The sequence below is a fragment of the Heterobasidion irregulare genome (genome assembly GCF_000320585.1).
Source record: "Heterobasidion irregulare TC 32-1 unplaced genomic scaffold scaffold_09, whole genome shotgun sequence".
NCBI classification, from domain to species: domain Eukaryota; kingdom Fungi; phylum Basidiomycota; class Agaricomycetes; order Russulales; family Bondarzewiaceae; genus Heterobasidion; species Heterobasidion irregulare.
Genome location: NW_009258205.1, coordinates 385,154 through 410,807, shown reverse-complemented (window position 1 = coordinate 410,807; position 25,654 = coordinate 385,154). Strand labels below are relative to the sequence as shown.

At 50.4% G+C, this 25,654-nt stretch overlaps 11 protein-coding genes across 11 annotated transcripts; 7 read left to right on the top strand and 4 right to left on the bottom strand.

The window, feature by feature from the left end:
• Positions 1 to 104: 104 nt before the first annotated feature.
• On the bottom strand, positions 105 to 2,123 carry HETIRDRAFT_56145 (uncharacterized protein; the record flags this gene model as incomplete). Its single annotated transcript, XM_009551366.1, has 8 exons — positions 105 to 236; positions 295 to 358; positions 447 to 1,330; positions 1,399 to 1,573; positions 1,626 to 1,737; positions 1,793 to 1,879; positions 1,930 to 2,014; positions 2,067 to 2,123. 8 exons carry the CDS (start codon positions 2,121 to 2,123, stop codon positions 105 to 107), a joined length of 1,596 nt encoding a protein of 531 aa, XP_009549661.1.
• Positions 2,124 to 2,995: 872 nt separating this feature from the next.
• HETIRDRAFT_420654 (uncharacterized protein) lies at positions 2,996 to 3,831 on the bottom strand (the record flags this gene model as incomplete). Its single annotated transcript, XM_009551554.1, has 3 exons — positions 2,996 to 3,576; positions 3,656 to 3,732; positions 3,794 to 3,831. The coding sequence occupies 3 exons, from the start codon at positions 3,829 to 3,831 to the stop codon at positions 2,996 to 2,998; spliced, it is 696 nt and encodes a 231-aa protein (XP_009549849.1).
• Positions 3,832 to 4,018: 187 nt separating this feature from the next.
• Positions 4,019 to 5,811, top strand: HETIRDRAFT_326132 (uncharacterized protein; the record flags this gene model as incomplete). The annotated part of the gene is made up of 7 exons (XM_009551553.1): positions 4,019 to 4,043; positions 4,095 to 4,209; positions 4,264 to 4,440; positions 4,512 to 4,783; positions 4,837 to 5,089; positions 5,144 to 5,312; positions 5,380 to 5,811. The coding sequence occupies 7 exons, from the start codon at positions 4,019 to 4,021 to the stop codon at positions 5,809 to 5,811; spliced, it is 1,443 nt and encodes a 480-aa protein (XP_009549848.1).
• Positions 5,812 to 8,162: 2,351 nt separating this feature from the next.
• Positions 8,163 to 8,738, top strand: HETIRDRAFT_326236 (uncharacterized protein; the record flags this gene model as incomplete). Its single annotated transcript, XM_009551552.1, has 1 exon — positions 8,163 to 8,738. The coding sequence occupies one exon, from the start codon at positions 8,163 to 8,165 to the stop codon at positions 8,736 to 8,738; it is 576 nt and encodes a 191-aa protein (XP_009549847.1).
• Positions 8,739 to 9,648: 910 nt separating this feature from the next.
• On the top strand, positions 9,649 to 10,567 carry HETIRDRAFT_429037 (uncharacterized protein; the record flags this gene model as incomplete). The annotated part of the gene is made up of 2 exons (XM_009551551.1): positions 9,649 to 9,744; positions 9,908 to 10,567. The coding sequence occupies 2 exons, from the start codon at positions 9,649 to 9,651 to the stop codon at positions 10,565 to 10,567; spliced, it is 756 nt and encodes a 251-aa protein (XP_009549846.1).
• A 314-nt stretch (positions 10,568 to 10,881) lies between these two features.
• On the top strand, positions 10,882 to 11,903 carry HETIRDRAFT_325589 (uncharacterized protein; the record flags this gene model as incomplete). Its single annotated transcript, XM_009551550.1, has 6 exons — positions 10,882 to 10,968; positions 11,035 to 11,102; positions 11,160 to 11,199; positions 11,260 to 11,515; positions 11,598 to 11,791; positions 11,859 to 11,903. The coding sequence occupies 6 exons, from the start codon at positions 10,882 to 10,884 to the stop codon at positions 11,901 to 11,903; spliced, it is 690 nt and encodes a 229-aa protein (XP_009549845.1).
• Positions 11,904 to 12,723: 820 nt separating this feature from the next.
• On the bottom strand, positions 12,724 to 14,402 carry HETIRDRAFT_12581 (MFS sugar transporter; the record flags this gene model as incomplete). The annotated part of the gene is made up of 6 exons (XM_009551329.1): positions 12,724 to 12,852; positions 12,926 to 13,120; positions 13,196 to 13,431; positions 13,490 to 13,694; positions 13,764 to 14,013; positions 14,254 to 14,402. Coding segments are annotated over 6 exons (1,164 nt in total), but the record flags the coding sequence as incomplete, so codon positions are not given.
• Positions 14,403 to 15,356: 954 nt separating this feature from the next.
• On the bottom strand, positions 15,357 to 16,602 carry HETIRDRAFT_429034 (uncharacterized protein; the record flags this gene model as incomplete). The annotated part of the gene is made up of 6 exons (XM_009551549.1): positions 15,357 to 15,581; positions 15,639 to 15,826; positions 15,880 to 15,999; positions 16,055 to 16,133; positions 16,211 to 16,488; positions 16,542 to 16,602. The coding sequence occupies 6 exons, from the start codon at positions 16,600 to 16,602 to the stop codon at positions 15,357 to 15,359; spliced, it is 951 nt and encodes a 316-aa protein (XP_009549844.1).
• A 1,258-nt stretch (positions 16,603 to 17,860) lies between these two features.
• HETIRDRAFT_411136 (uncharacterized protein) lies at positions 17,861 to 19,684 on the top strand. Its single transcript, XM_009551548.1, has 5 exons — positions 17,861 to 18,456; positions 18,517 to 18,644; positions 18,701 to 18,772; positions 18,825 to 19,213; positions 19,272 to 19,684. The coding sequence occupies exons 1-5, from the start codon at positions 17,901 to 17,903 to the stop codon at positions 19,516 to 19,518; spliced, it is 1,392 nt and encodes a 463-aa protein (XP_009549843.1). The 5' UTR covers positions 17,861 to 17,900; the 3' UTR covers positions 19,519 to 19,684.
• A 244-nt stretch (positions 19,685 to 19,928) lies between these two features.
• On the top strand, positions 19,929 to 22,234 carry HETIRDRAFT_67206 (uncharacterized protein; the record flags this gene model as incomplete). Its single annotated transcript, XM_009551381.1, has 16 exons — positions 19,929 to 19,950; positions 20,010 to 20,073; positions 20,162 to 20,325; positions 20,379 to 20,571; positions 20,641 to 20,790; positions 20,847 to 20,871; positions 20,923 to 21,002; positions 21,071 to 21,166; positions 21,228 to 21,301; positions 21,356 to 21,559; positions 21,621 to 21,695; positions 21,761 to 21,816; positions 21,874 to 21,933; positions 21,995 to 22,033; positions 22,089 to 22,161; positions 22,218 to 22,234. Coding segments are annotated over exons 2-16 (1,353 nt in total), but the record flags the coding sequence as incomplete, so codon positions are not given.
• An 880-nt stretch (positions 22,235 to 23,114) lies between these two features.
• On the top strand, positions 23,115 to 25,017 carry cyp60 (cytochrome P450 monooxygenase 60; the record flags this gene model as incomplete). Its single annotated transcript, XM_009551547.1, has 7 exons — positions 23,115 to 23,334; positions 23,393 to 23,570; positions 23,619 to 23,895; positions 23,978 to 24,079; positions 24,133 to 24,236; positions 24,291 to 24,875; positions 24,927 to 25,017. 7 exons carry the CDS (start codon positions 23,115 to 23,117, stop codon positions 25,015 to 25,017), a joined length of 1,557 nt encoding a protein of 518 aa, XP_009549842.1.
• Positions 25,018 to 25,654: the final 637 nt, after the last annotated feature.

Below are 25,654 nucleotides of genomic sequence, written 5' to 3'. Positions count from 1 at the left end.
TATCAGGATCCTAGAAGTATATAGATGGCCGCAGAGACACGAAAGGATCAGACGCTGAAAATGAGATAAGATATTCGGGGAAATGGCGAAAGGGACCGGTCGGATTACAGCTTTGCGATGATCATCGCGAGCACGGAGTAGATAATCGTTGCAGGCGGGGTGATAATGCAGTAAGACCAGAATATGGTCCGGCTGATCAGACGCTCAAATGCATCGCCAGATGCCGCCTGCGTAATCTGTGACAAGCGACAAACATGTCAAGGAAGATCTCGTTAACGATCAATAGACATATACCTGGGCAAGGGTTAGAGCTGGCGGCGATGAGCACAACAGCACAAGGGCCAGCACGAACACAGGGCTAGAGATTGGTAAAGTTAGTCAAAATTCCAAGGAGAAGTACGGAGCATCATCGGGCATCTCCAAGGCAAGAGCAAAAGAATACTCACTCCTCGAACACAGTTGGCAAATCCAACCATGCACCCAGACACATAAGAGGCAAGAATAATGCCGGCGTGATCACCATCCTCGCCGCGATCGCCACAAACACCGTCTTTCCCTCCCCACTGCTCTCCTTCTTCAGCGGTGGCGATCTGGTGCTTGTACGACCGTTTTTAAGACTGAACATCTCGCGCACGCTGTCGACGAGCGACACTTGAGAGCGTACGCGATGCCATCGCGTCTCTCTGGAGCCGGTTTCAGACGAGGGCCGGTAAAAGTACGCGCCAAGGACGACGAGTGTAAGTGGGATGGAGCAGTTACCCGCCTGGCTGACGGCACCCTTGACGGGCTTCATATGCACTTCGAGAGTGTGCTGGAGCGCAGGGATGAGGGCGACCACCAACGAGAGGAGCGCGGCCCAAAGAGGTGCGGTCATGAAACTGTTCAGCTTCCGGAAGGTCGTCAACACGCGGTGTTTCGTGCGACGGAAAAATGCTTGTGTGCGGGTCGAGCTCGGCACCGTGGTGTGACGCGGAAGAGGATGTGGAAAATCAAGATCATCGTCCGTCTCACTGTCAGATTCGTCAGTCGTGAGTCCGTCATCAGGCGTTAGAGGAGGGAGCTCAGAAGGTGAGATTGAGGGTGTATTTGGGAAAGAATAGAAAACGGAGCGCTGATTCCCTGGAGTGTGCACAGCAATAGAAGGGATGAGGGGTTGGTGATTCAGGTAGTCCTCCGGTTCGGCCAAGTTTGGATGCTGTTCTTGAGCTAATTCGGGCACCAGAGTCTGCTCACTGTCTAACAGAAGAGTTGACTCGTCTTGGAGACCTTGAGGCTCCGTACCCTCAGTGTCGGCTTGAGAAAGCAGGCGCACACCGTAGCTCCATCGCACCTATCAATGACACACGGAGACATAGCTGCTGAACATTTCGTCCTCATTGTCGACAAGTACGGACTCACGATCATCCCGAGCGTGCTGCACAGCACCAGATATGTCAATGCGCGTCCTACCATGGCGTCTGTGTTATCGTCGTCTCCCCAAGTGAGACCCGGAACAGTGACAACAAGTGACTGTAGTAAAGCGATGGGAAGGGAATTGGAATTCATGAACATAGAAGCCGCCATTGCGAAATTCCTTGGTACGAATGAATGAGTATAACAATCATTGACAGACAGACGCGACATACCTTTGCGAGCGCTTGAGTCTGAACATCCATCCAAGAAGCCACGCCACCGCCATGGACACAGCAGTCACAGCGCAGAAGAATAGAGGGATAATCCATAGCTCTCTCAATTTAGCTGTCGACACTGTATCAGCACAATACATATAGACCAACAAGGTCGATCGACTGACCGGGTGACAGGAAGAACGCAACCTTCGAGAAGAGAAGGCATGGTGTGAACAGGGATATGTTTAGATGGTTGATTTGCTGTGCGTCATCTGACTGTCAGGATGCCGGTATCGCTCTGCGCGCGAACTTGGGAGTGTACTTGCCTTTTGTGTCTTCTTGTCCAAGATACCCTTACGTGCCAGTATGAAGCCTGCCAGGCATGTTAGGAAAACCTCAAGGATAGACTACATGCACCATGAGCATTTTCAACGGGACGGTATGCTATAATTTACTCACGGAGAAGACGGTCTTTAACAAGGGCCAGACGGGGGTGCCGGTGGTAGAAGAGACCATGTACTTGTCAAGCAGTGAATGGTGGTGAGAGAGAGAGAAGGAAGTGGGGTTATTGCATCGATTGTTGAGGGGCGTATTGACGCAGCAGCTACGCTTCGGTCTGGTCCAAGCCAAGTAATTGCTGCACAGGGTGCGTCGATATCAGGCACACACGTGCGTGCCATACGCTTTCATTTATCTCACCACAATTATGCTGTCCAGCCCTTGAGAAAATTTCTCTTGCTTTCCTCTGAAGCTATGCTTAAGGCTGAACTCGCCTAGTAGATGAGAGGTGATACGGTGAGGATTCGGAGACGTCCTGTCAGAGGCTGCTTGCTGGATGATTATGTGAGCAATATCGACGTTATATGGCAACCGTGAGTGATCTGCTATGAAAACGTAAGCAGAAGATCACGTTTTGCATGCAGGACCCCTGGAACGGTTCTCAGATATTCAATTATATATATCATCGTCTAGTATCCGATACTCGAGGGCGGACTTGACGAGAGACGATCCAGGGGCAGCAAGCATCAAATTATAGATTAGACGTTTGTTTATTATTGCTCAATTTCAAACCAACAAGCTAATACATCGGTCGAGGATGAGCTCAAAGATATGATCAACACCCGGTAGACATGTAGACTCGTACATGAGCTCGGCAATGTCGCGCGCAGACGCGAGCACAGTGATGCACTGGTCGACCGTGTGTTCCGGGCACGCAGAGAGGTAGAGCACGCTGTGGGCGGCGGTGCGGAAGCGGTGCCTGACACGGATGAGGGCGGAGAGGTCGCGCGGGGCGATGTGCATGTAGACGAGGCTAAGCAGGATGGGGAACATTTTGCGCATGTTGTGGAGGGGAAGAAGCGCGCAGGGGCCGTTCCGGCTGGTTGTGGTCATGCTGGGGAGGAACAAAAGGGAGGATTGGGGATGCGGGGGAGTGCAGCGGGGCCAGTGCGTACGGGGGGTGTGCGTGTGAGTGGCGGAAAGCGCGTGTGTCGGTGGTGGGGCAGCTGCGTGTGCGCGCGCAAGGACGGTGGAGGAGAGACCACTTTGATGGGGAGCAGGTCGAGGACAAGGCCAAGACCAGGCTCCATGCGCGAGAGGCGGTTGCTGCGGTCTGTCTCCAGTGTCGCCATAGGCATCGGCACACGCAGGTGCGGCGGCAGCGTCTTCTCGGTCTTGCAAGGCCCTGAGGGCAATGCATTCGGCAAGCTCAGCGTTGGCGAGCATCGGCGCTGGTCGACGGTCAAGCTCGCACTGGTCATCATGCTCTCTAGGAATGAGAAACGGCGACTCAGCTCGCTATGGGGGCGTATGTCGAGGGCGGTGGGAGAAGGCAAGGGTGTGCTGGGTAGCTTCATCGGCAGCCCGAGTATGGCATTGAGAGAGATAACGCAGATGAAGGTGTGGACGGTCATAAGGGAGAGATTATTGAGGTGGATGCCAGCCCAGCCAACAAGGAATGTGACGATGCCTAAGAGGGTGGGGACAGCGTAGAGGATGAGATTGGTGCGATCTTGTAGTAGGAGCGCATGCAAAAGAGCTGAACGTACTCACGATCGCAGTCCAAGATCCATCAGCGGCAGTGACTTCAGGCAAGTTGCCCAGGACCACCATGTCTGTGTTTGTCCTGAGACCGAGGGTTAAGACATGTTAGTGTCAATATATGAACCAAAAGCACGCACTCTCACCTATGAGCACAAGGGGAATCCAGGGGAATCCAGGTCATTGAAGACAATAAGTAGCTGATAGAGATAAGGATCAAGACAAAGGAATTACGAAGGACACCATAAGGCCGTGATTACATACTATGTTGGATCAGGTTGAACTCTGGGCGTCTCTTGTTGTCCCAGATTCCCAATCACTGCGTTGGGTCAGGTTCGAATAATTATAGCTGCTGCTCGCTTGTACGATAGATGCCCAATCAACATAAGCCGATACGTGTGTATTACATATCTTTCTCTTCAGAACCAAACTCACCATACTTTCTAGCACCTGAAGTTGATTTGAAGCCAGTTCTCGAGTTCTACTATCACATCGGCCTGAGCGATATCAAGATTGCCTCACACTGCTTGAACCACTTCGACAAAGAAGTCTATGGTCTCGGGTATGGGATCTATGTGCATGTTTTGGATGCTTGCAGCTGATATATGTTGAAAAGTGTCATCTCAGTTCGCCGTTTGCGCAAGAAATGGGGTCTTAGAAGTACTCGACAGCAACAGCACACCGTCGCAAGCATTGCGGAGCATGTCGCTGAGATCAAGACTCGTTTTCCTGGGGGAGGAGCAGATTCTGTCAAGAAAACATTGTTATTTGAGCGAAATATTCGCGTACCAAGGTGTGTGTCCAATCTCTCTCTATGCTACCTACACAATGTGATTGATAACAAAAATGGGATTCTTTATGCAGAGATATTGTTGCTGCATATCTGAAGCAGACAGAGCCTGAAGCTGTGAACGCGCGCCGTCAACGCCGCTTCAAGCGACGCTGCTTCTGGGCCGCCGGTGTCAATGATGTTTGGGCAATCGATCAACATGATAAGTGGAAGCGGTTTGGGCTTTTCCTCCATGTCGGAGTTGATCCTTTTCCAGGATTCATTCTTTGGAACAAAATATGGTGGACAAACAGCAACCCTCGGCTTATAACATCCTATTATATTGAAGTGGCACGCAAGCAGAACGGTAAGTCCATTCTGGTTTTCTCATTGAGGTACGTTGCATTGATATTGGATCAGGCATTCCTCTCGTCACCCAGAGTGACCCTGGCTCTGAGAATTTTGGTGTTGCGAATGCACACACCAACGTTCGTCACCGTCTCGATGCATCACTTGCCGGCACGTTGCAACATCGTTGGATGCGCAAACATCAAAATATCAAACCGGAAATTCATTGGTCACTATTGCGTAGGACCTGGACCCCAGGATTTGAGAACATGCTGGACAACGGGGTCGAAAATGGTTGGTACGACATAGGCAATCCGCTCCATGAGTTAATCTATTTCATTATGTATGCTTTGTATGGAGTTTCTGATTGTATTTTTAGGCTCTTGTTCCGCTGGCTTGCAATTCCCTGGCTACAACGAGAGCTAGATGCTTGGGTGTATCAACGCAACATGACAGCGCGCCGTGCCGACAAGAACAAAATTCTACCTCAAGGGGTTCCCGAGTTGATTCGGCAGAACCCTCCGGCGTATGGTTGCCAAGACTTTAAAGTACGGGCTCCCATCTGTTAATGAATATACTCGACTAGGCCTGTGCTCACCCTTGTGATTATTATAGGTGTCTGTCCCGAATGATGTTTTTGATGAGATCGAGAGAACTTGGGCACCTCCTGATCATAACGTCTTCAAGCTGGTTCCCGAAGAGTTTGCTGCTCGGGTTGGAGCTTGTTACGGCCTAATGAATGAGCCTGTCATCTCATCAGGCACATTTTGGAACATATATCGACAGATGCTTGCGGCGCTCGAGGCCATGCCCTTGGATGCGTCGTTTCAGCAGATGCTTGATGACCACGTGTCTTACAGTGAGGGTCAGATGCAAGAACAAGAATCTGTTCCCGTAATCTCTGGGTTGCAAGACCTCGTAGATGATCGAGTTGTTGGAGTAGGTAGGGATCCTATCGATAGGGATTCTGATGAAGAGGTATATGCTATTTTTACAGATACTGAATCTGATGGAGAGCATGCTGAAGAGAATAGCAACATTTTTTGAATAGTGATTTCCTCTTCGCTGCCACTCATATTTCCCTATTCCTCTTCATCATTATCTGTACTATGGTCGATTGCATATGCGGAAGGCTCGGCCCGTCACCCGAACGTCTCGCCCACAATTTTTATATGTTTGTTTCATTTATCTTGCTTGTGATGTCTGTTCAAGTGGTTGCCTCTCTCATAATTTGACTGCGGTGAGCTTTATTACAAGCCCACATCATCCCTTCTTTGGTAGTACGAACAGCTCAGTCTGGGACCCGCTTTGGTTGAAGGAGCAGCTAAGGGCACTAGTATCTTGATCGACAAGATTGCCCCTTAGCGGCGGTGTTCCAATTTACACTGCTCTACACTCTCTGGACGTTTTTGGATGAAGCCGGGAATTTTGTGGGTATATCTCTGAGGCCAGTGTATGTGCCCGCCATCTCCGTCACAGTGATCCAGTGCTTTGCCTTAGTCTCTCCTTGCTATTCGATTACTCTTGCTGCTCCTTTCTTTCTCTTTCTAATTATACTCACTAGGAATGTCTTACGTGGCTGCACAGTTCACTCCAGAGCCCTCATCACAGCCATGCGAGAAGCACAACTGCAAGAATAGGATTTCGGCTCAGCATTCTTTTTCTGTGGAGGATGCAAATGGCGGACCTAGCAAGAAGGTCTGCCAAGATTGCTTTACATACTACCGCAATAAACTTGGTAGTCGTGTGGTGTCGTCAGGTGAGTGCTGATAACCTTCCTATTTGGTTAGTTTGGACAATCTGACGAAATAGTTCCTGATTGTTTCATGGAACAAGCCCGCTCACAGGCTGGCCCATCATCATCACCTCAACATCATGAGTACCGTGCTCATATAGGCAAACAAATTGCGGCTGCTCAACGAGGCGGTCAGTCTCTATTTTCCATATCTTAATCCACTCACTTTATTAATGATATCAATAGAGAGGTCTATGCCGGTTCGTGCCGTAGGAGCTGCCCTATTGCAGCTATCATCTCGCGATCGCATGCCTCCACCTCCAAATCCACAACTCCCTCATATAAGTGTGCCCGGTCCAACTAGGCATAATCTTCCTCCCCTCCGGATCAGTTGCCAGGATGGCCTCGGTTATCAAGAATCGCACAAGTCGTATGATGCTTTACGACAAAAGCTTCGTGAGTATGCTCGGACAGGAGCAAAGGACGAGGTTATTACAGTGAAGGCACGGATGGCCACGTTGGTCGAAGGCCGAGTCAAGGCAAAGATTTTGGGCGTAAGCAACCTTATTGCCTGTACACAATAACTGAAGCTGATCAATCCTGGGAGCGGGTTTCATACTTGTAGAACATCATCGACTCCATCGCTAATGTTCCTGCACGGATCGGAACTTCTGACTTAAAGATGATCGTCTTCAATGCTTTGTATCCTGGTTTCCTCAAATGGTTCAAGGGCTTTCACATTTCTATTGATGACATGCGCCTTCGAGACGCCCACTGGGTGGAACTGGATGCTGAGATCAAGGCCGATGTGATTTCAGCTTCATTCTACAACACAAAGACAGGGAGATTCAAGAAAGGGGAAGTGATCTTACATCTACAGGTTCCAACTGAATCTTACAATGACGCTGAGACACATCGCCTGGAAATGATCACTTCCGAAGTCAATGGGTCAGCAATGGTTAACAGAAATGACAGCATTGCATTGGAAGACAATGGATTAGTTGTGCGTCTTTACATCCCTACCTACATATGACTAAGTTAATAACTTACTTGCAAATTAGTTTAAGGGTGCAACAGGCGTTCGTGCACAATTCACGATCACTGACTCGTCACAACAATCAAGAATGAACGAAAGCAGCAAGCGCCGAGGCAAAAAGTGTGCATTGGTGAGTAATGTGCAAGCACAATAGCAATTTCTCCCTGGCAATGTGCTCACTCTAGGGTCTTACAGCCAGTTGAAGATGACGAGCCTCTCCTAAGCAATGAAACACGGCACATCAAACATGGAAAACCATCCACTAGGTTCTCGCTATCCTCTATACCAGATGCAGACCGCGTTCAAGAAGCACTGCAAGCACATAAAAAACCTCAGAAGAACATCGTGCAATCATTCCGTGAGTCAATCACCAGCATCTTTTTTACTATTGATTCTGTAATATTGATACTAAGACCTTGTTCGACCTATGGCGACCTCGCAGTCAAAATCACTGCTTTGAGGGTTATTGTATACCCACTGCCCATCAAATCCTTTGATGTGCTCGTTAATCAACGGCAGTCAGCAAAGTCAACAGGGTTTGCGACGTGGATGCAGGAAGTCAAGCCCACCATGGCCACATTGTTCCTCAAACGAGAGGACAATGTTGAGTATGGTTCCTTCAAGGGCATGCGTAGGGCAAAGATCGACCCACTTCCATATGATTTTGAAGCACAGGATGGCCGGATTGCCGTCAAACAGGCTTACCGCCGTAAGGTCAAGTCCGATGAGGTTCAAACCTTGGATGTTTGTCGTCAAGTCGAGATTCTTTCTCAGGATGTGCTTGGCACCCAATGGGCATCGGCCCTTCTATCACTAGTATACGACTTCATTGCTGACAACATTCAGAAGCCTGAACTCAGTCATCCACCCTTCGAAATCCCACAGCTCCGTTATGTCAAGGTAGCCCTTGCAACTAGCATGCCACCATCCGACAAAACAGAACAACAGGAGGCATTCCTTCTAGAGGAGCTTGTCGACCCGGCCATCGAGGGCAAGTGGCGGAAATATATCAACAACGACTCTGCCATCCCTATTCCTTATCGGCATTTTGGTGACCAGCAATGTGGAGAATTCCTGGCATTTTGTCAGCATGTCCAGTACTGGAAGACGAGCAAGCTCGTTTTTGTTAGCGACTTCCAAGGTATGTACATTTCTAATACTACATTGAAAATGATCTCGGTTTTTTTACCTTTATTTGAATAGGAGGCAATAGTTGCCTTTCGGACCCGCAGATTATTACTCACCCGTACGTGTTATTGTGCTTTCAAACAAACCCTCTGACACCTCCTTATTGAGCTTATAGTGATCTCGGCCCACTATTTGGCAGTGGGAATCTCACTAGCACGCACGATGATTTCGAAATTGACCATGAGTGCAACTTATTCTGTGAATTCTTCAAGCTGCCCAAGTCATATGCAGACGGTGACGATGCGGAGAAGAAGCGCATTCGGGACACACCACTTTTTCTCTCTGTTAGCAGCACATCTGATTTGGTACGTGATTATACTTCAGTATAGATCTTCAATTAATTACAATAAACTCCTAGGCTAAGAGTGGTGATGGGACGCGGGCGATGTCTACAAAATCTCCTCGGAGTTCTCATCTAGAGTGCACCGATGCAGCCTGAACGTTATGGCCTGCATGCGCTCGATGTGCACCATATGCTTAGTTTTGACTGATCTTCTTTGCTCTTTTTTATCTTCTTTGCTCTTTTCTTTCATCTTATTCGGACAATATTTCCCCCTAATAGCTTAATCCTTGAAGTATACTTGTTGCTGATCCTGTCACTACCGATACAATGACTCTTTTCACCCTCTATCTACCTACCATCATGATACCCACTAGATTGGAATCTAGTTCATACCCATGGCTTCTTCATGTGCACGCATATAGGCACGCGTGCAGTATACGGGGCAAAGCTCTCATCTTTGAATGTCCGCCATCTTGCGACATGCACTCACTTGCTTGCAGATGCCCACTGCCGCCCCATGCTTGTTACGAATTCGTGCTAGATGCACTCACTACATTTGCATCGCCCCGACCTGCCCACCCTGCATTCATAACAGTAGATGTGTCTATGCGCTCACCCGAGCTGGCGTAAGTGGATGTGTCTATGTGCTCACCCAAGCTGGCATATCTTGCTGAGTGCATTGTGCTGTACTCATGCCTCTGCGGTATCATGATGCTACATAGTCCTAAGTTGTTGGAAGTGAGCTCTTCTACCACCTTGTCTCAACACTCATGCCAGCGCCCACACCAATATTGCCTCTCTCTCCTCCGGACCCACAGCAAGGGTGTCGAGCACATCGCAGACCTGGGCTGCCAATGAAGCTACCTAGCACCCCCTCGCCTTCCCCTACCGCCCTCGGCAGATGCTCGCCAACGCTGAGCTTGCCGAATGCATTGCCCTCAGGGCCTTGCAAGACCGAGAAGACGCTGCCGCCGCACCTGCGTGTGCCGATGCCTATGGCGACACTGGAGACAGACCGCAGCAACCGCCTCTCGCGCATGGAGCCTGGTCTTGGCCTTGTCCTCGACCTGCTCCCCATCAAAGTGGTCTCTCCTCCACCGTCCTTGCGCGCGCACACGCAGCTGCCCCACCACCGACACACGCGCTTTCCGCCACTCACACGCACACCCCCCATACGCACTGGCCCCGCTGCACTCCCCCGCATCCCCAATCCTCCCTTTTGTTCCTCCCCAGCATGACCACAACCAGCCGGAACGGCCCCTGCGTGCTTCTTCCCCTCCACAACATGCGCAAAATGTTCCCCATCCTGCTTAGCCTCGTCTACATGCACATCGCCCCGCGCGACCTCTCCGCCCTCATCCGTGTCAGGCACCGCTTCCGCACCGCCGCCCACAGCGTGCTCTACCTCTCTGCGTGCCCGGAACACACGGTCGACCAGTGCATCACTGTGCTCGCGTCTGCGCGCGACATCGCCGAGCTCATGTACGAGTCTACATGTCTACCGGGTGTTGATCATATCTTTGAGCTCATCCTCGACCGATGTATTAGCTTGTTGGTTTGAAATTGAGCAATAATAAACAAACGTCTAATCTATAATTTGATGCTTGCTGCCCCTGGATCGTCTCTCGTCAAGTCCGCCCTCGAGTATCGGATACTAGACGATGATATATATAATTGAATATCTGAGAACCGTTCCAGGGGTCCTGCATGCAAAACGTGATCTTCTGCTTACGTTTTCATAGCAGATCACTCACGGTTGCCATAACGTTAGGGCTTGTCCGTATCGAGGTTGGGGTTTGATCGACGTCATCCCATACGTCGACCTTGGCTTGCTCAAGCTCAAGCGCTCAAGCGCTCAAGCTCCTGTGCTCCGCAATGGCCTGGCGTTCTAGTGGAAGGACAAACACCGAACTGATCACAAATATGTCTGGAGCAATCCTCAAGTCAGACATCGTAGCAGCCGTAAGCCTTCTTGAATCTCGATGGTCGATTGTGTCAATGCTCCGCTCACTCACGTCATGAATGCAGGCAATGAAGAAGGTCGATCGCGCAAACTACGTGATTGACAAGTCTGATGCATACTTTGATTCGCCTCAGTGAGTCGCGAAAGCACAGCACTGCCTTGCATCGGACCACGGGATGACGCCGTATAGGCCCATTGGACACGGCGCGACCATATCTGCGCCCCACATGGTCAGTACTCCATCGGTCGATTCAAATTCACTGAACTGAAGTATTTTCGATGCTCTACAGCACGGCCATGCCGCTGAAATCCTTCTCCCTTACCTCCGCCCAGGCGCTCATGTCCTCGATGTGGGCTCGGGCTCGGGCTACCTCAGTGCCGTCTTTCATCATCTCGTCAACTCCGAGTCCAAAAAAGGCAAAGTTATCGGCATCGACCACATACCTGAGCTTGTGGACTGGAGCAAAAAAAACTTGCGCGCAGACGGGCTTCAGGGAGCGTTAGACGATGGACAGATCGTCTTAGTCGCGGGCGACGGACGACTCGGTGAGAACTTAGGACGCCTTGCTCATTGCTCAATGATGGAGCGAACTTTCGTGATTTATGAAAATCTGTTTTTGGGAACCAGGATTTCTCGAGGGAGGTCCGTACGACGCGATTCATGTTGGCGCCGCTGCGCCTACTCTCCCGCAGCCTCTTGTCGACCAGCTCGCCCGTCCAGGTAGAATGTTCATTCCTGTCGGAACTCATAGTCAAGCCGTTCGACAAATCGACAAGGACGAGAATGGGCACGTAACCGACAAGGAACTCTTTGGTGTCCTTGTAAGCTTTCTCGTCGTCTACAGGCAGAGCAAGTCCTTGACATTGATGTGTTCAATCTCTCGGACAGTATGTCCCATTGACTGATGCCACGAAACAGAGAAGCGATCTTTGATATTGGCTGCCTCCTGAAGTGGGATTGGACGCGTGTACGATAAATTCTTGTCTTTTGTGTATAGATTTCTGCTTCGTAGTCCTCTGGCTGCCAACTTTGTTAAGAATGGCTTATTCATTGTGCGTCACCCACGACTTATCTCTCCGTCACCAGCGTCATGAAACCCTCTCTACGTCTTAAAAGTGTGTATCATAAACATTCCTCGTCGATAATTGGTGCATGTTTACGGTATACCCACACGCCTAGCTAATTTGATCACCGATATTTGGAGTCAGCGCAAGTGGCACGACTAATCAGAAAATCTAGAATGAACAGCTGCGATAGCAATATGTGCAATGTCAAGGGGAAGTAGAACATGGAATTTATGAGAGGCCAACAGGAATACACATAAGGATAAGAGCGGCTACTTGAGCTACCTCGTCGTTTAAGTCATCGAACTGCATGTGCTTCCAGGTACAACTGCATGATATTACCATGATTCTTAAAGGTCGCTGCACCGAGCGTTTCTCTTCCCGCGACTTTCCTCATTATGTTGTTATTTATACGGCAACTAAACTTCGCGAGGTGACCGACACCCAAACGAAATGGCGAAGAGACTTAGGTATACAGCGTAAATTATAAATGAAATGTCCGTGATTTATATTGATCTAAGAGAGCCTCCTTCCAGCCTCTATCCAAGAGGCCAAAAAATCGACAATATTGTGACCAAGCGCCCAAGCGCCCGGCTTCGTGGCCCAATGTGGTTGCCGTTTGCAATGAATGTCTAAGCGGTACGCCCCTGTGGCGGTAAAGTCTCCACGCGAGGGAGGACAATGACAGCTGTTGTGACCGCCGAGAGAGCGAGTACTACTGCGCACGCTATAAGTACGAAGTCTCGCGCCGACGAGACGCCTGTCAGGAGAGACGCAACGACAAATATGTTGAGTGGGACGCGGAAGAGCGCCGACAGCTGACGCCCCATACAAACGCGCAATCAGCCTGCGGCAGAAAGGTAAAAAAACAGAGACGATAGTAAGACGTACGGTGGCGCGGTGTTCGTTAGCGATGAGGGACCCGCGGAGCATACCTTGCACAGGGTAATACATCCCCACACACGCCTCGAACAGGCAGAACGCCCAGAACTTGACCATCTCCGCATTCCCTTCCCCCTTCGTGCGCCCGGCGCTTACGCTCGCAGCAAACGCGAGGGCCGATACTGCGCACACAAGCGAACTCAGCTTCGCGTGCAGCGTGAGTGTCGAATCAGGCGTCGCCGCCGAAGATGCTGTCGACAACGTCGAGGAGACAGACACAGAGCGCGTGTGCTGCAGATGCGGCGGGGGTGGGCGGTGCCAGTGCAAGGTGATGAATGTGTAGAAGAGCGAACCGAGCATCATGGAGATCATGAAAGCGGAGAAGACGTAGCCTAGGGGTATGGATGTAGGCGTGATCGAGCATGCTTGGAGTGCAGGAACCCAGATGAAGACGAAGAGGTACATGGACCCTTCGAATATCGTCTGTGTGAGCCCGAGGACGAGCAGCGTGGGGTCTGCAATATGGACGCGCGTTAAGCTGTGGTGTAAGTCCAGCGGAGTGAAGAGGCGTACCGGCAGCTACAATCTTCCATGCTGCTCCCAAGCGTTTGATCTGAAAGATATCGTCAGTAGAAACCTGTGCACCACCACCACCACCATAATTCTCGCCCCAAGTCCCACGTATAACGATCCAAGCCAGAACGAGCAATACACCGCTCGCAATAAATGGTGAGCGGTAGCCGCCCCCGTTCCATTCTACAAGCGTGTTCGAAGACACCTATATATTTCGCGAAAACCATAGGCATTTATGAGCGCACCATTCAAATCGACAAATGAGGGAACGTACGCCAGCAGCGGCCGCAACAAACCCGTTGACGAGCGTTGCACGACCCATGATAGCACTCAGATCCTCGCTTTGAAGCGCGGCTGTCGAGCTTGCTGAGACGAGCCAGCTCTCGAAGGCAGAAAACAAGATCGATGTCGAGATCCCACCCAGAACACGCCCCAGCAGCAAGACAGGGAGGGAGGGAACGAGAAGTAGGCCACAGGTGAGCGAGTACGTCACACAAAACATGAGACATAACCGGCGGCGGCCACTAATAAGGTGCGGTGAGCAATGGTTAAGTCTAGGCGCGCGAGACGAGAGAGAGCGGTATGTGGTCCGCAAGGCGCTCGGGCTGAGGGTAGAGTATGAAGACGTGCATGACTCCATGATATTCAATTTGTAGAAATTATGCACAGCTAATCCGGGAGCTCGTGTTGATGGTTTCATCACAACACACAGGGATTGGTTTACAGTAAAAGAAAAGGAGAACGTGATGTGGATGAAGACGTACTATTGATCAGCCCAGACTCCAACAAGGGGTGCAGAGAGACCGGCGCTCACAAAGCCTGTGACGAACAGAATAGCAACCATCCGTTCAGGGAAAGCGTATTGTTCATGGTAGAGCGAATAGACATATGGACCCTGTAACCAGTCCGCACCTATTGTCCCACAAAAACTTATCAGATGGGCCAGTCGAACCATTGTGATCACCCCCTTATGGCGCTCAAGACAACGAAACGATGACGAGAGACGCACCCATAACAATCGCGTAAACCGTTAGATACTTCCTCATCAGAGTATTCAAGGCGCCCACGCGCGCGCTCGGCATGCCAGATATGCTTCCGCTAGGAGCGTGTTGAGCAGGACTACGTCCGTTCTCGAGGGAATCGTCGACTTGAGCCTTCGCTGCTGAGGTCGAGGTTTGAGGTTTCTTGTCTTTCGAAGAAACCCATCGTTCAAGCAGCAGGACGAGAACGCATACAACGACAAGGAGCGTGAGCTGGCGCTCGTAGAAATTGGACATGGCCGCTTTTCGTAACGCCTGGTATTAAGGATAGTTGGGCAGAGGGACAGATGGTGGAGCTAAAGGAAAAGTACGCCAGAAAAAATATCATTGAGCTCGGCGAAAAGCAGGGTTGTGGGGTAAGGAACCGAGCTCCGGATAACTATTTGTCGTGCGTATTATAGCAGATTATAGCACTCGTCAACGTGACAACCTCCGTCAACGCGACAACCCATTTCGTGTCTAAGGCAGAACAATTTGAAGTGCTACGAAAACCACCTCGTCTGAAATGATATCATGTTTTTTTTTGAACACTAGATATTCACTTATACGAACCGCACTGACGAGGAGAATTTGGTAGATCGGACAACCGATCAACAATGCATCCCTTAAATCCAGATGATGTCGATGATTCCATTAATGACCATCAGATGGCAAATTGATCCCTAACGCATAAAATCATTCGATGGAAGAAGAACACTTGCGGGACGATAGACATGTTAATACACACCGTTGCCTAGCCCATGTAGTGAAATACGACAAATAGACTCGTCAAGATCGGACCGTATTAACATGGAGACAACCCGTCAACACATCAATGTCGATCAGCGTCATACTGCAATTACGTTCAGATCTGCAGATTGACTCGGAGATTGCGTTCCTTCCAGAGTGCCGTCGGTACTGATGGTTTTGACTTGCCCCGATAGCTCGTTTTTGCGGGGACCAGCGCGGAACGTGCTCACCGCACGCCCAGTGGTGTAGCGTGCTTCGCGCTCAGCATTGGTTTGAACACGAATAATGAGCAGCGTCGCGATGATTGAAATCACAGCCGTTGCCTATTATGCATAACCAGATTAATCTGTTACTGAGATGAAATCTGCCGAGGGACATACCATCTCGGCCATGGTCTCAAGTGCTTCCGTCCCCGTAACGAGCGTCATGGTGTAGACGAAGAGGTACGCGGCATTCATGGCACCTGACTCGACGACGATCCGGAGAACTGGGACGAGAGACGATCCAGATCCTGCCATAAACCGTCTGGCCGCTCTGTCGACTTGCCAGATCTTGAAGGCAAGGAGAGCTACAAGACACGGTAAACGTGATGAGCTGGACAAGACCCGCAGCGGCACTCACATGTCGATATAGCGTTGGCGCACAGGCTGAGCGTGAAGAGCGCAGTGATCCAACTAGTCTGTGCTTTGACCGTGGTCGATGCGAGATGCTGGGTTGCCCAAGTCACTTGAATCCCACATGCTGATGTGCATTCAGTTTGTTGATATTCGCAGAGATTAGAGAAGCAACGGCATACCGACGCTTGCGGCAGACAGGGACAGCGGTAGCGCAATGACACGCAAATCCCTTCCCCATATGATATAGCAGCGATAGCACTTAGCATACCATGAGCATGCATCGAAGCCTCGTGTTAGTGCAGTGCAAAAGTGACAATGTATAGCCTTGTACGCACCACAAATAAGTCACCGACAAGGAGCGTAGCATTCAAGATATTATGCTTCCATGCAAAGAGCTGCTGCGAAACGTCTTCCAAATATTTGATACGTTCCTCGCGCGTGTCGTGGTGGAAGAACGCGACGAATAAGTTGAAAGTATCGGCAATGATCTGCCCGGTGACCAGAAGAAACATCAACAGCGCCACGAGCAACATCGGATAGCTGATGAGCTCGCCCCGTTTCCTTCGAGAGACGAGCAGGTAACCAGAATAACCGAACAGTGATAAGTAGATGCCTATGAACTGAAGTATCATAATTATATTCCCCAGATATGCAAAACTCGCTCACCATATAGTATGCCCTCGGCCACTAGGCCACCAAATTCGGCGACATCGATTTGCAGAGCCATTGAACACGACACACGCTGAATGGGACACCTGGGGTGCTCTCGAAGAACGCCAGGTATAAGTAAAGGACAGTCTTGCGTAACGACCCTGGCCGTCGGCAATGCTCCAAAGAATCAAGGCTTCTGATGCTAGTCTTGATAGTAATATTAGAGTGAAGATCAGGAGCTGCGTAAAAGGCCTTACCGTTTCAAGGCGAGCTATCGCTCTGAAACAGCTCACAGTCAGGGGAAACTGAATAGGTCTAAGAACAAAGCTGATGCAGGGAGGCTGCAGGGGGGAGCGTAGAGATATATGAGCGCCCATTGCCGTCGATCATGAGATGAATGAACGAGCGCTTGTCTGGCATTGGGTGTTTTCGATTTCCAACCCGACAACTTCGTGGGACATGATGAAGCTGAAGAGGCAGCCTTGTGGAAGCATGCATGGACGTCATGGTCATGATACGACCAGAGCTATTTATTGATGATAGTGCAAATGCTCGGTTTCCCACCGAGAAATTCCCCCATTGAAATCCAAGTTTGTATGAGCAACGAGTCTGTGTTCCTCGGATGTCGGATCTACGTAGGCATCTTGTAGCAGTGATGATGTGAACAACGACCTGCTGAGAAGCAACAAGTGCGAACGTTGTGGCACAATAGGGAAGATCTTACGTTCAATCAAACAAACGCACCATCACGGCAAAGCAGTGCATACAATCCCGGGAGCAATGTATGCTTGCTGGCAGATGCTTTCGTGTTGCTACCCTCTGTATATCATTTGTGATGCAAAAGGTCACAAGTCTGATGAGTAGGCTAGGCATAGCAGCTAAAAAGATGACCTCGATTCACTCCATCAAAAGGAAGATCACGGACGTTCCTGTGGCAGATTCTGGAGCTTGTGAAGGAAAGACTCGACTCGGGGCAGGAAAGCTGGGCGCTAAAATATGATAGTGCCTACTTGCACAGCCAGTGAATGTTTAATCCTGGGAGCTAAATCGGCCTCCACCGAAAAAATCGAGCCGAAAGGGTTTTCTAAGGTTTTCCACAACGATAGAAGCAAAGATATCTGTTCAGTGTGTTGGAAGAAATCGTCGGAAGGGCTACAGCTGATCGTGACAGTGACATCATCACAGTCACGCAGCACGCCTTCGGGCTCGACAGGACTCGGCTCGGCTTCGACTGCACTGCGGCGCGCTTGAAGCACCGTAAGTTACCCACCTTTTATGTGCAATGACATCCTTGTGCGAGTGCCCGAACCATAAATAGTGTGCGTTTCTTTCACATCAGACACTCACATTTCCCCTCCCTTTCTGCACCTGAGCATGGCTGATATCGAATCTTTGAAAATCCAGGGCAATGTGCTTTCCCCCGCATCCGCTGGGTATAGAGAGGCGCTCCAGCGCAACTCAGACCTGTCCATCCTTGAGGCAGCATACGTCATTCAACCGGCGGTATACACAGATATCCCGATAATTCTATCCTATGCCTTGTCTCACTCGCCTAGATTCGAGATAGCTGTCAAGGGTGGAGGCTGCCATTCGTCGACTTGGTCGAGCACCCAGGGAGGGATCGTCATCGATCTCTCTTTATTGAACTTGGTAAAGCTGTCTGATGACCGCAAGACAATCGTTATCCAGGGTGGTGCGAACTGGGGTAATGTGTACGAAGTCGGCAGTAAAGAAGGAATCGAAGTGGCCGGCGCGCCTTTGTGGTTCGTCGGTGTAGGCGGGTCGCTCTTGGGCGGCGCGTACGGCAATTTGACTTCCGAGCATGGCCTCGGGATCGATAACATGGTGGCAGCGACGGTCGTCCTCGCTGACGGGCGCATCGTGAAGACAAGCGCTACCGAAGAACCTGATCTCTTCTGGGCTATAAGGGGTGCGTTCTGGGCATCGATCGTCGTCGTGTTCGTGTGCTTAGTCCCTGGTCACATCCTAGGTGGTGGAAACCAGTTCGGTATCGTCGTCGAATTCGTTTTGAAAGCCTTCCCTTCCCCCGGTCCTTCAACTGTCGGTGCTCTGGTGTACCCAGGAACTGCGTTTGCCGATGTGATCCAGGTCGTTCAGGTGCGATCTTCAAATAGTTAGTGTGCTCCCCTAATCTAATCAGCGGGCGAAAACAGGACTTTGTATCAGCCGCATCTGTGCATGAGAAGGTTAGCATGATGTTTACCCGTCCTGGTCCACATTTCAAGGTATTTTGCTTGTCTTGACTTCCAAGATCTCTTCTGATTTTCGAGAGCTCAGCCTACAATTGTGATAGCACCTTGGATCTCGGCCGCAAGCTCCCGCTCCGCTGAAGAGATCTTGGCTCCATTCCGCATCCGAGTAACGCCAACAGTTGACAGAATATCCTCTGCTCCCGATCAACTCACCATCTCCCATTCGGCTGATGCTGGCCTCTCTCGTGCACCCCGTCGTCTCACCATCCGAGGGGTCGCCTTCTCGGAGTTGTGGACGGACATGATAACTGAGGTGTGGGTACGTTGGTGCAAGTTCACGGAAGATAACGAAGACGCGAGGTCGAGTATGGTTCTGTGGGACACGCGTCAATGGGAAAAGATTGTGCAAGTGGGGAGAGAAGAAACCGCGTTCGCTATCAGACGTCCTCATTATTCTGTCGCCATCCAGGGAAGGTGGGTTGACTCACTCCGAAATCATTGTTGACACTTGAAAAACTCACGCCATATCTAGGAACTCGCGTCCTGAGACTGACGAAGCATCCCGAGCTTTCGTCGCTTCTACCGTTGAATTCATCCGCCGCACCAATGTCGAGAAGACGGGGGACGATCTCGGCATCCTGCTCAACATGGCGCAGGGCGATGAGCCAGCCGATGCCGTGTTTGGCTTGAACTTGCCGAGGCTCAGGAAGTTGAAAGCCAAGTATGATCCGGGAAGGCTGTGGACAAAAGGGTTCGTAATCGAACCGGAGTCTGTCTGATTGGTGCCCGGGAGCCCACCTGTCACCAGGGCATGCAGGCATTTATTCAGGACGCCTTTGAATGCTGGAAGGGCGTACCCTTGAATGAAGTGGGCCAAATATGATGTACAGTAGGGATTCGCCCAACTTTGCAATGATATCCGCTGCGCAATCCAGATGTTGCCCGACGATGGTCAGACCATGGATCGGACTTTGAGTTGGAAAACTCTGGAGTCACAAGTCGGTCTCGGTGTGTCACTTGGTAACTGAAGAAGTTAGGAAGTGCGCAATTGTCTCTCCGTTGATAAAGGCGTGAAAAGGCAGCCCGAGACGGCAAGCCGCGTGCCTTTGAGTGCACGGCCCCACGGGGTGCCAAATCTTTCAAGTACTTAACCCCAGCGCTTGACTAGCCCTTCCCCACATCGTAATAAGTGGACAGCATCCCCCGCACACGTACGCACTCCTTTCGGTTCTTCCAGCCGAGCGCTGCGCTCACGACGCGTCGCGTCCAGTATCCAACCATCCACTATGAGCGCTAAACAATTCGAGGCAACACCCATCGAGCAGATTCCTGTTGTAAGTCCTCTTCCACAAGTTATTCATGGACTTTATCTGCTGTAATCAGTGACCTGCTCGCTCTTCTGACGTCTCTCGTTCTCTCTAGATTCGCAGCGAGTTGCAAAAGAACTTCAAATCTGGAAAGACCCGCCCCCTTGCGTACCGCAAGCAACAGCTCCTCGCCCTCGCCTACCTCCTCAAAGACAACCTCCTCCGCTTCCAGGAGGCTCTTGCTGCCGACTTGGGTCGCCCTCATGCTGAATCAAACGTGTACGCAGCCCACGCATCGCAGCTCCGTGCCGAACCGCTCATTGTGAATGTAGGCTCGAGCTCGGAAACACCTTGACCGAGGTGAAGTTGGCATACGATGAAGTCGGGAAATGGTCCAAACCCGAGCGCGCTGCGTGGTCGATGAACTGGTTTGCCATGAGTCCGACGTTGAGGAAGGAGCCCAAGGGTGTCGTCCTTATCATCAGTCCGTTCAATTATCCTGTTTGGCTTTCGATTGGCCCATTGGTACGTCTGTTCCTACATACAGCTCCATTTTCTGCAGTACTCATGACCTTGGCGTAATTATCTTTATAGGCTGGTGCAATTGCAGCAGGCAACGCTGCGGTGCTGAAGCCCTCTGAACTTACGCCCGCATATAGTGCTTTGCTCGCTGAGCTTGTAGAGAAACACCTGGACCCTGACGCCGTGCGGGTGGTTCTTGGGGGAATCCCCGAGACAACTAAAGTATGCACACATGCACGAGTATTAACTTCATTGATGGACCTCGTTCTTTTGAAAAGATTTTGGGACTGCCATGGGACCATAGTATGTTTATCCTTATTCTTGTTTACATATATACTGAAAAATTGTCCTCAGTTTTGTACACCGGAGGTGGGCGAGTGGCTCGTATTGTGTTGACAGCAGCTGCTCAAACACTAACACCTGTAACTACCGAGGTGCGTTTCATGTTTCAAATCAGCCATGTTGGGGAGTCCGGGATGTTCAAGGCGCTGCTGTGTTGTAGCTCGGTGGAAAGTCGCCTGTTGTCATTGACTCCAAATGCGACTTGAAGACGGCGGCCAAGAGGCTAATGTGGGGAAAGGTTTCGAATTCTGGACAAGTACGTGCGCGTCCATACACTTTCAAATCAAATGAGGAGCCCTGACACTCTCGGGACATAGACATGTGTTGCTCCCGATTATGTTTTGGTACAGAGAGACTTCATGCCTACACTTGTTCAAGCCTGCAAGGCCGTGTACGTCCATGCGTATTCTAAGCTTCTCCCTCGAACTCATGTCCAACACCACAGCCTGAATGAATTTTACCCCGAAGGCGCTGAAAAATCCGATTCATTCTCGCGCATCGTCTCTGTATCGCACTTCAATCGCATCAAGGCGCTGCTTGACAACACCAAAGGAGAAATTGTATACGGTGGAGGCACGAACGAGGAGAAAAAGTTCATCGAACCGACTATCGTAGCTGGAGTTGACGGAGCGGATTCCTTGATGAGCGAGTACGTCGACATGTTTATCTGCTACAAACCCCTTTTGGCTGATGGACGCGATTCTGCACAGGGAAATCTTCGGGCCCGTTCTGCCAATTGTGCCAGTCGACAGCCTGGATGAGGCCATAGAGTTCATCAACGCTCGGTAAGCAGTGGCATCGAATCTCAATGACGTGACAGCTTTGCTTGACAGCTTGCATGTTCGTCAAGTGACCATCCTCTCGCGATCTATGTCTTCTCCCAAAGTGCTGCCTTCAAGGCAAAAGGTAACGCTAGAACATGTGGATGTACAACCGGATTCAATTCTCAAACATTGTTTCTAGTCATCGATAACACCCAGAGCGGCTCGGCTGTCGTGAATGAGACTATGCTTCAAACAGTCGGTGCGTTTCAAAGTGACATCTGACACACAAGCCCCATGCTTACTCCCTGAGGATTATTCAGCGGAGGGCCTGCCATTCGGCGGCATCGGTCCCAGTGGATGTATGTATTTGGTATCTTGTCTGTCTTCATTCTGACCTGTATAAAATGTATATAGCGGGCGCACATACCGGCAAATTCTCCTTCGATCTTTTCACTCATATTCGATCCACTCTCGATAACCCTGCCTGGTATGTCGATTCCTGATTTGAGATGTTATCACAGACGCCTGACAATCTCCTTGTAGGGTGGATATGCTCATGAGCGGCCGCTACCCTCCTTTCACTGTAAGTCTGATTCCGTCCATCCTAGCAACACGTTCTTTGACCCCGTCATGCTTATCGCGTACAACAGGCGAAGAAGGCGCAGAGGATGAATTCACTCCTCTTCCCGAGCTTGCCGCCACGCAACGCAGCGGGGAAGTCGTTCATGAAGAGGTGGGGAAAATGGTTCCTCTTCGCCCTCGCTGTAGCGCTTTCAACATCGGGTGTGCTGACGAACCGCGCACGGGTGCGTAGTGCCTAGGTGGGTCATCACCGTCACTCCGATACCCCGTCCGCTCCGATGGTCATGAGAAACTCTCGCGTCGAGGAGGCTGGATAACTGGATAAGCGTACGCTCGAGTACCGACCCTGTGCCTGGTCCGGTTTCCTTTCATTTATTGCTACAATCATTTGGTATCTTCTGCAAGAGCGTCTGCTGTATTGCTGACTTTTTTCTTGCTTTGATGAGATCTCTCCTCTCTTTGCGTGATTTGACGAGGGAAGGTGCTCGCTTGTCATCGGCGGTTGATCGCCCATTGTGTATCTTATTCGTTCTGCTATGTATGGAACGTTTGATTTCCGTCGCATCTGTGTCTCCTGAGTCTTGCATAAGCTCCGTCCCAGACCAGCACAGACCTCGGGATATCCGCATACCCACAATTGTCGCATGAATGAGCTGGCTTATCCCTGCATTGTGAGTGAAGTTCGGTGTGCACTCATGTGAAGTCAGCCGCTGACGTGGTCCGAATAGCGTCTAACCACTCCACTTGACAATGTTCCATGCTTGTTGCCAAACAAGCAGCCTGTCAAATCTTCGGATCGGAGGTCCTATATAAACGCTCCCCAACTTTACAATAAAGTTCAGCTGTCGAGGCGCTAGGATGCCAGATATCCTTGCCCAGTCCGCTCTAATGCCGTCCATCAGTCCCTCCTCTCTCGCGGTCTTCGTGATTGTGTTTGTTGCTTATCGTCTTGTAAAGCATACCAGAAGTCCATGGCGCAAGTTGCCTCCGGGGCCCAGGGGCCTTCCCATCATCGGCAATGTGTTCCTGCCCCGAAACCAGCAATGGCTCATGTTTACCGAGTGGAAAAAATCTTATGGTCAGTGTGACTGGTTTTCTTAATTTTTCTTGATCATTATTGAGCCTTAAATTTATAGGTGCCCTTGTGTACTTGAATATGGCTGGACAGCCTATGGTCGTCATTAATTCGCACAAAGTTGCGACGGACCTTCTTGATCATCGCGCAGCAAATTACTCCGACCGTCCTCGATTTGTTGTCGGATCTGAAATCATGTCGGGTGGGCTTCACATATTCTTAGCTAGATACACCGATGTGTAAGCCTAATCCTACATTCGAAGCCTCATCATTCACATTTGTACCAGTTGGCGGCGTATGAGGAAAGCCACTCACGAATGCATGCGAAAGAACATTGTCCACCGATACCATCCAAATCAGAGGCGAGAAGCTATCATCATGGCGTCTGACATGCTCACTTCCCCTCAGAATTGGAAGAGTCACATCGAACGAAACGCTGCTTCGTTCATCATGTCGTTTGTGTACGATTCCGATCCCATTCTGTCAGAGAAGGATTCACGCGCCCACCGAATGACCGAGGTTATCAATGGGCTCGCTTCAGCGAGTCTCCCCGGAGCCCATCTTGTCGAGCTCTTTCCTTCCATGCTACATATTCCTAGTAGGCACGTGAGCCATGCCTTGGATCATCTGCTGAACTCACAGGTAGCTATCGGATAGGTTCGCTAAGTGGAAGCGCGATGCGGAACAATGCTTTGTCCGCGATTCTATGATGTTCGAAGGGCTATACAATGGTGTGCGCAAGAGCCTGGTAAGTAGCCACGTTTCAATTGCACCAACATCTGAATATCTTGCTTCACATAGATGAAAGGCGATAATCGCCCTAGCCTCTGTGCTACTCTGATTGAGGAACAAGCACGTCACGATTTATCTGAGCGAGAGAGTGCTTGGGCTGCAGCATCCACATAGTGAGTGGCTTTGAGTCCTATACGTGTGTGAACAAGTGATCAGATCTTAAATAGTGTCGCAGGCGCTGACACAACAGCCGCCTCGTTTTCCTGGTGGATGCTTGCTATGCTTGCATATCCCGACGCACAGAAACGTGCGCAGGCTGAAATTGACAGCGTCGTTGGGCGTTCTCGTCTCCCTTCCTTTTCCGATATGGACCATCTGCCGTATCTTCGTGCTATGGTCAAGGAAACATTTCGCTGGCGCTCTCCCGACCCCCTTGGTGTGCCACATTCTTCTTGCAAAGACGATTGGTATCAAGGCTTGTTCATTCCCGCCGGCACTATCTGCATAGTCAACTGCTGGGCGCTCAACCACGATCCGGATATATACGGGCCAGACGTTGATCAATTCAGACCAGACCGTCATCTTAACAATCAGGCTCTTATCGTTCCTGGTTCCTCTGATACAAAGGAGGACGGCCATGTCTCGTATGGGTTCGGGAGGCGAATTTGTATCGGGAAGCACCTGGCAAATAACTCATTATTGATTGATATGGCCATCATGCTCTGGGCGATGAATATAGAGCGTGCGACGGACGAAAATGGTATCGAGCTCCCATTAGATATTGATGGATCTGTTGACGAGGGGCTCATGGTGTGAGTACATTCTGCGTTCGTCAGTGATGAGGAAATTGAAAATGCATGCAGTCGTCCTGTTCCCTTCAAGTGCAAGACTACACCTCGGTTTCCTGAGGCAATATCTATCCTCGAGCAAGAAAGGGAATTGATTGGTTTTTGATTGCTGTTTGATTATTCGACCTTTTTCAATTATGCTTGACTATCCTATGAGAATATCTGATTTGGTTGATTGCCTGTCTGGTGCTTGTTAGCTCTTCAAACTTCATCCGAAGCCATCTCGCGGACATCCCAGCTTGCGCTAGATGCGAAACCCAGACATTTGAATGCTCGATACATTGTGGGAACTCAGTTCAGTCGTATGCAATCGGAGCTTGAAAGTGAGTTTCAGGCGTACACTCCTACCCTATCGATCGCTAAATTTCGGAGAAATTTCCATGATCATTGGCGGTATGACTTGAGCTCAGTGAGACTCATAACTGGGACGTTTGGGGAAAAAATGCCCAGCGAAATGCGTGGGTGCTGGAATATTTAGCAGTGTGCTATTGGATGCCGATTTCTCTGTTTGTTCTCCGCTCCCCACTGCCGCGTCATGCGCTGTCTGATTGTCAACTTTCATACTCCGACTAAATACATCTTCTGGAAAGGGCCTATCATGAAAGAAAACCTGGCTGCAGTGCTGCTCTCGCACTGAGCACTGGCGACACTAGCACTGGCGATTGACGTTCTTGGCTTGACAGATAATTCCCGAGCTCTTCTAGGTATTTCCTGTACTCGCATTGCCTTCCTAAGGGCTCACG

Bases quoted from the DNA above. Each gene is read 5' to 3' on its own strand.
- HETIRDRAFT_411136 (XM_009551548.1), top strand. From the start codon at position 17,901: ATGGCTGATATCGAATCTTTGAAAATCCAGGGCAATGTGCTTTCCCCC. The intron at 18,457-18,516 runs GTGCGTTCTGGG...GTCACATCCTAG, and splicing joins TCTCTTCTGGGCTATAAGGG to GTGGTGGAAACCAGTTCGGT. The intron at 18,645-18,700 runs GTGCGATCTTCA...GGGCGAAAACAG, and splicing joins ATGTGATCCAGGTCGTTCAG to GACTTTGTATCAGCCGCATC.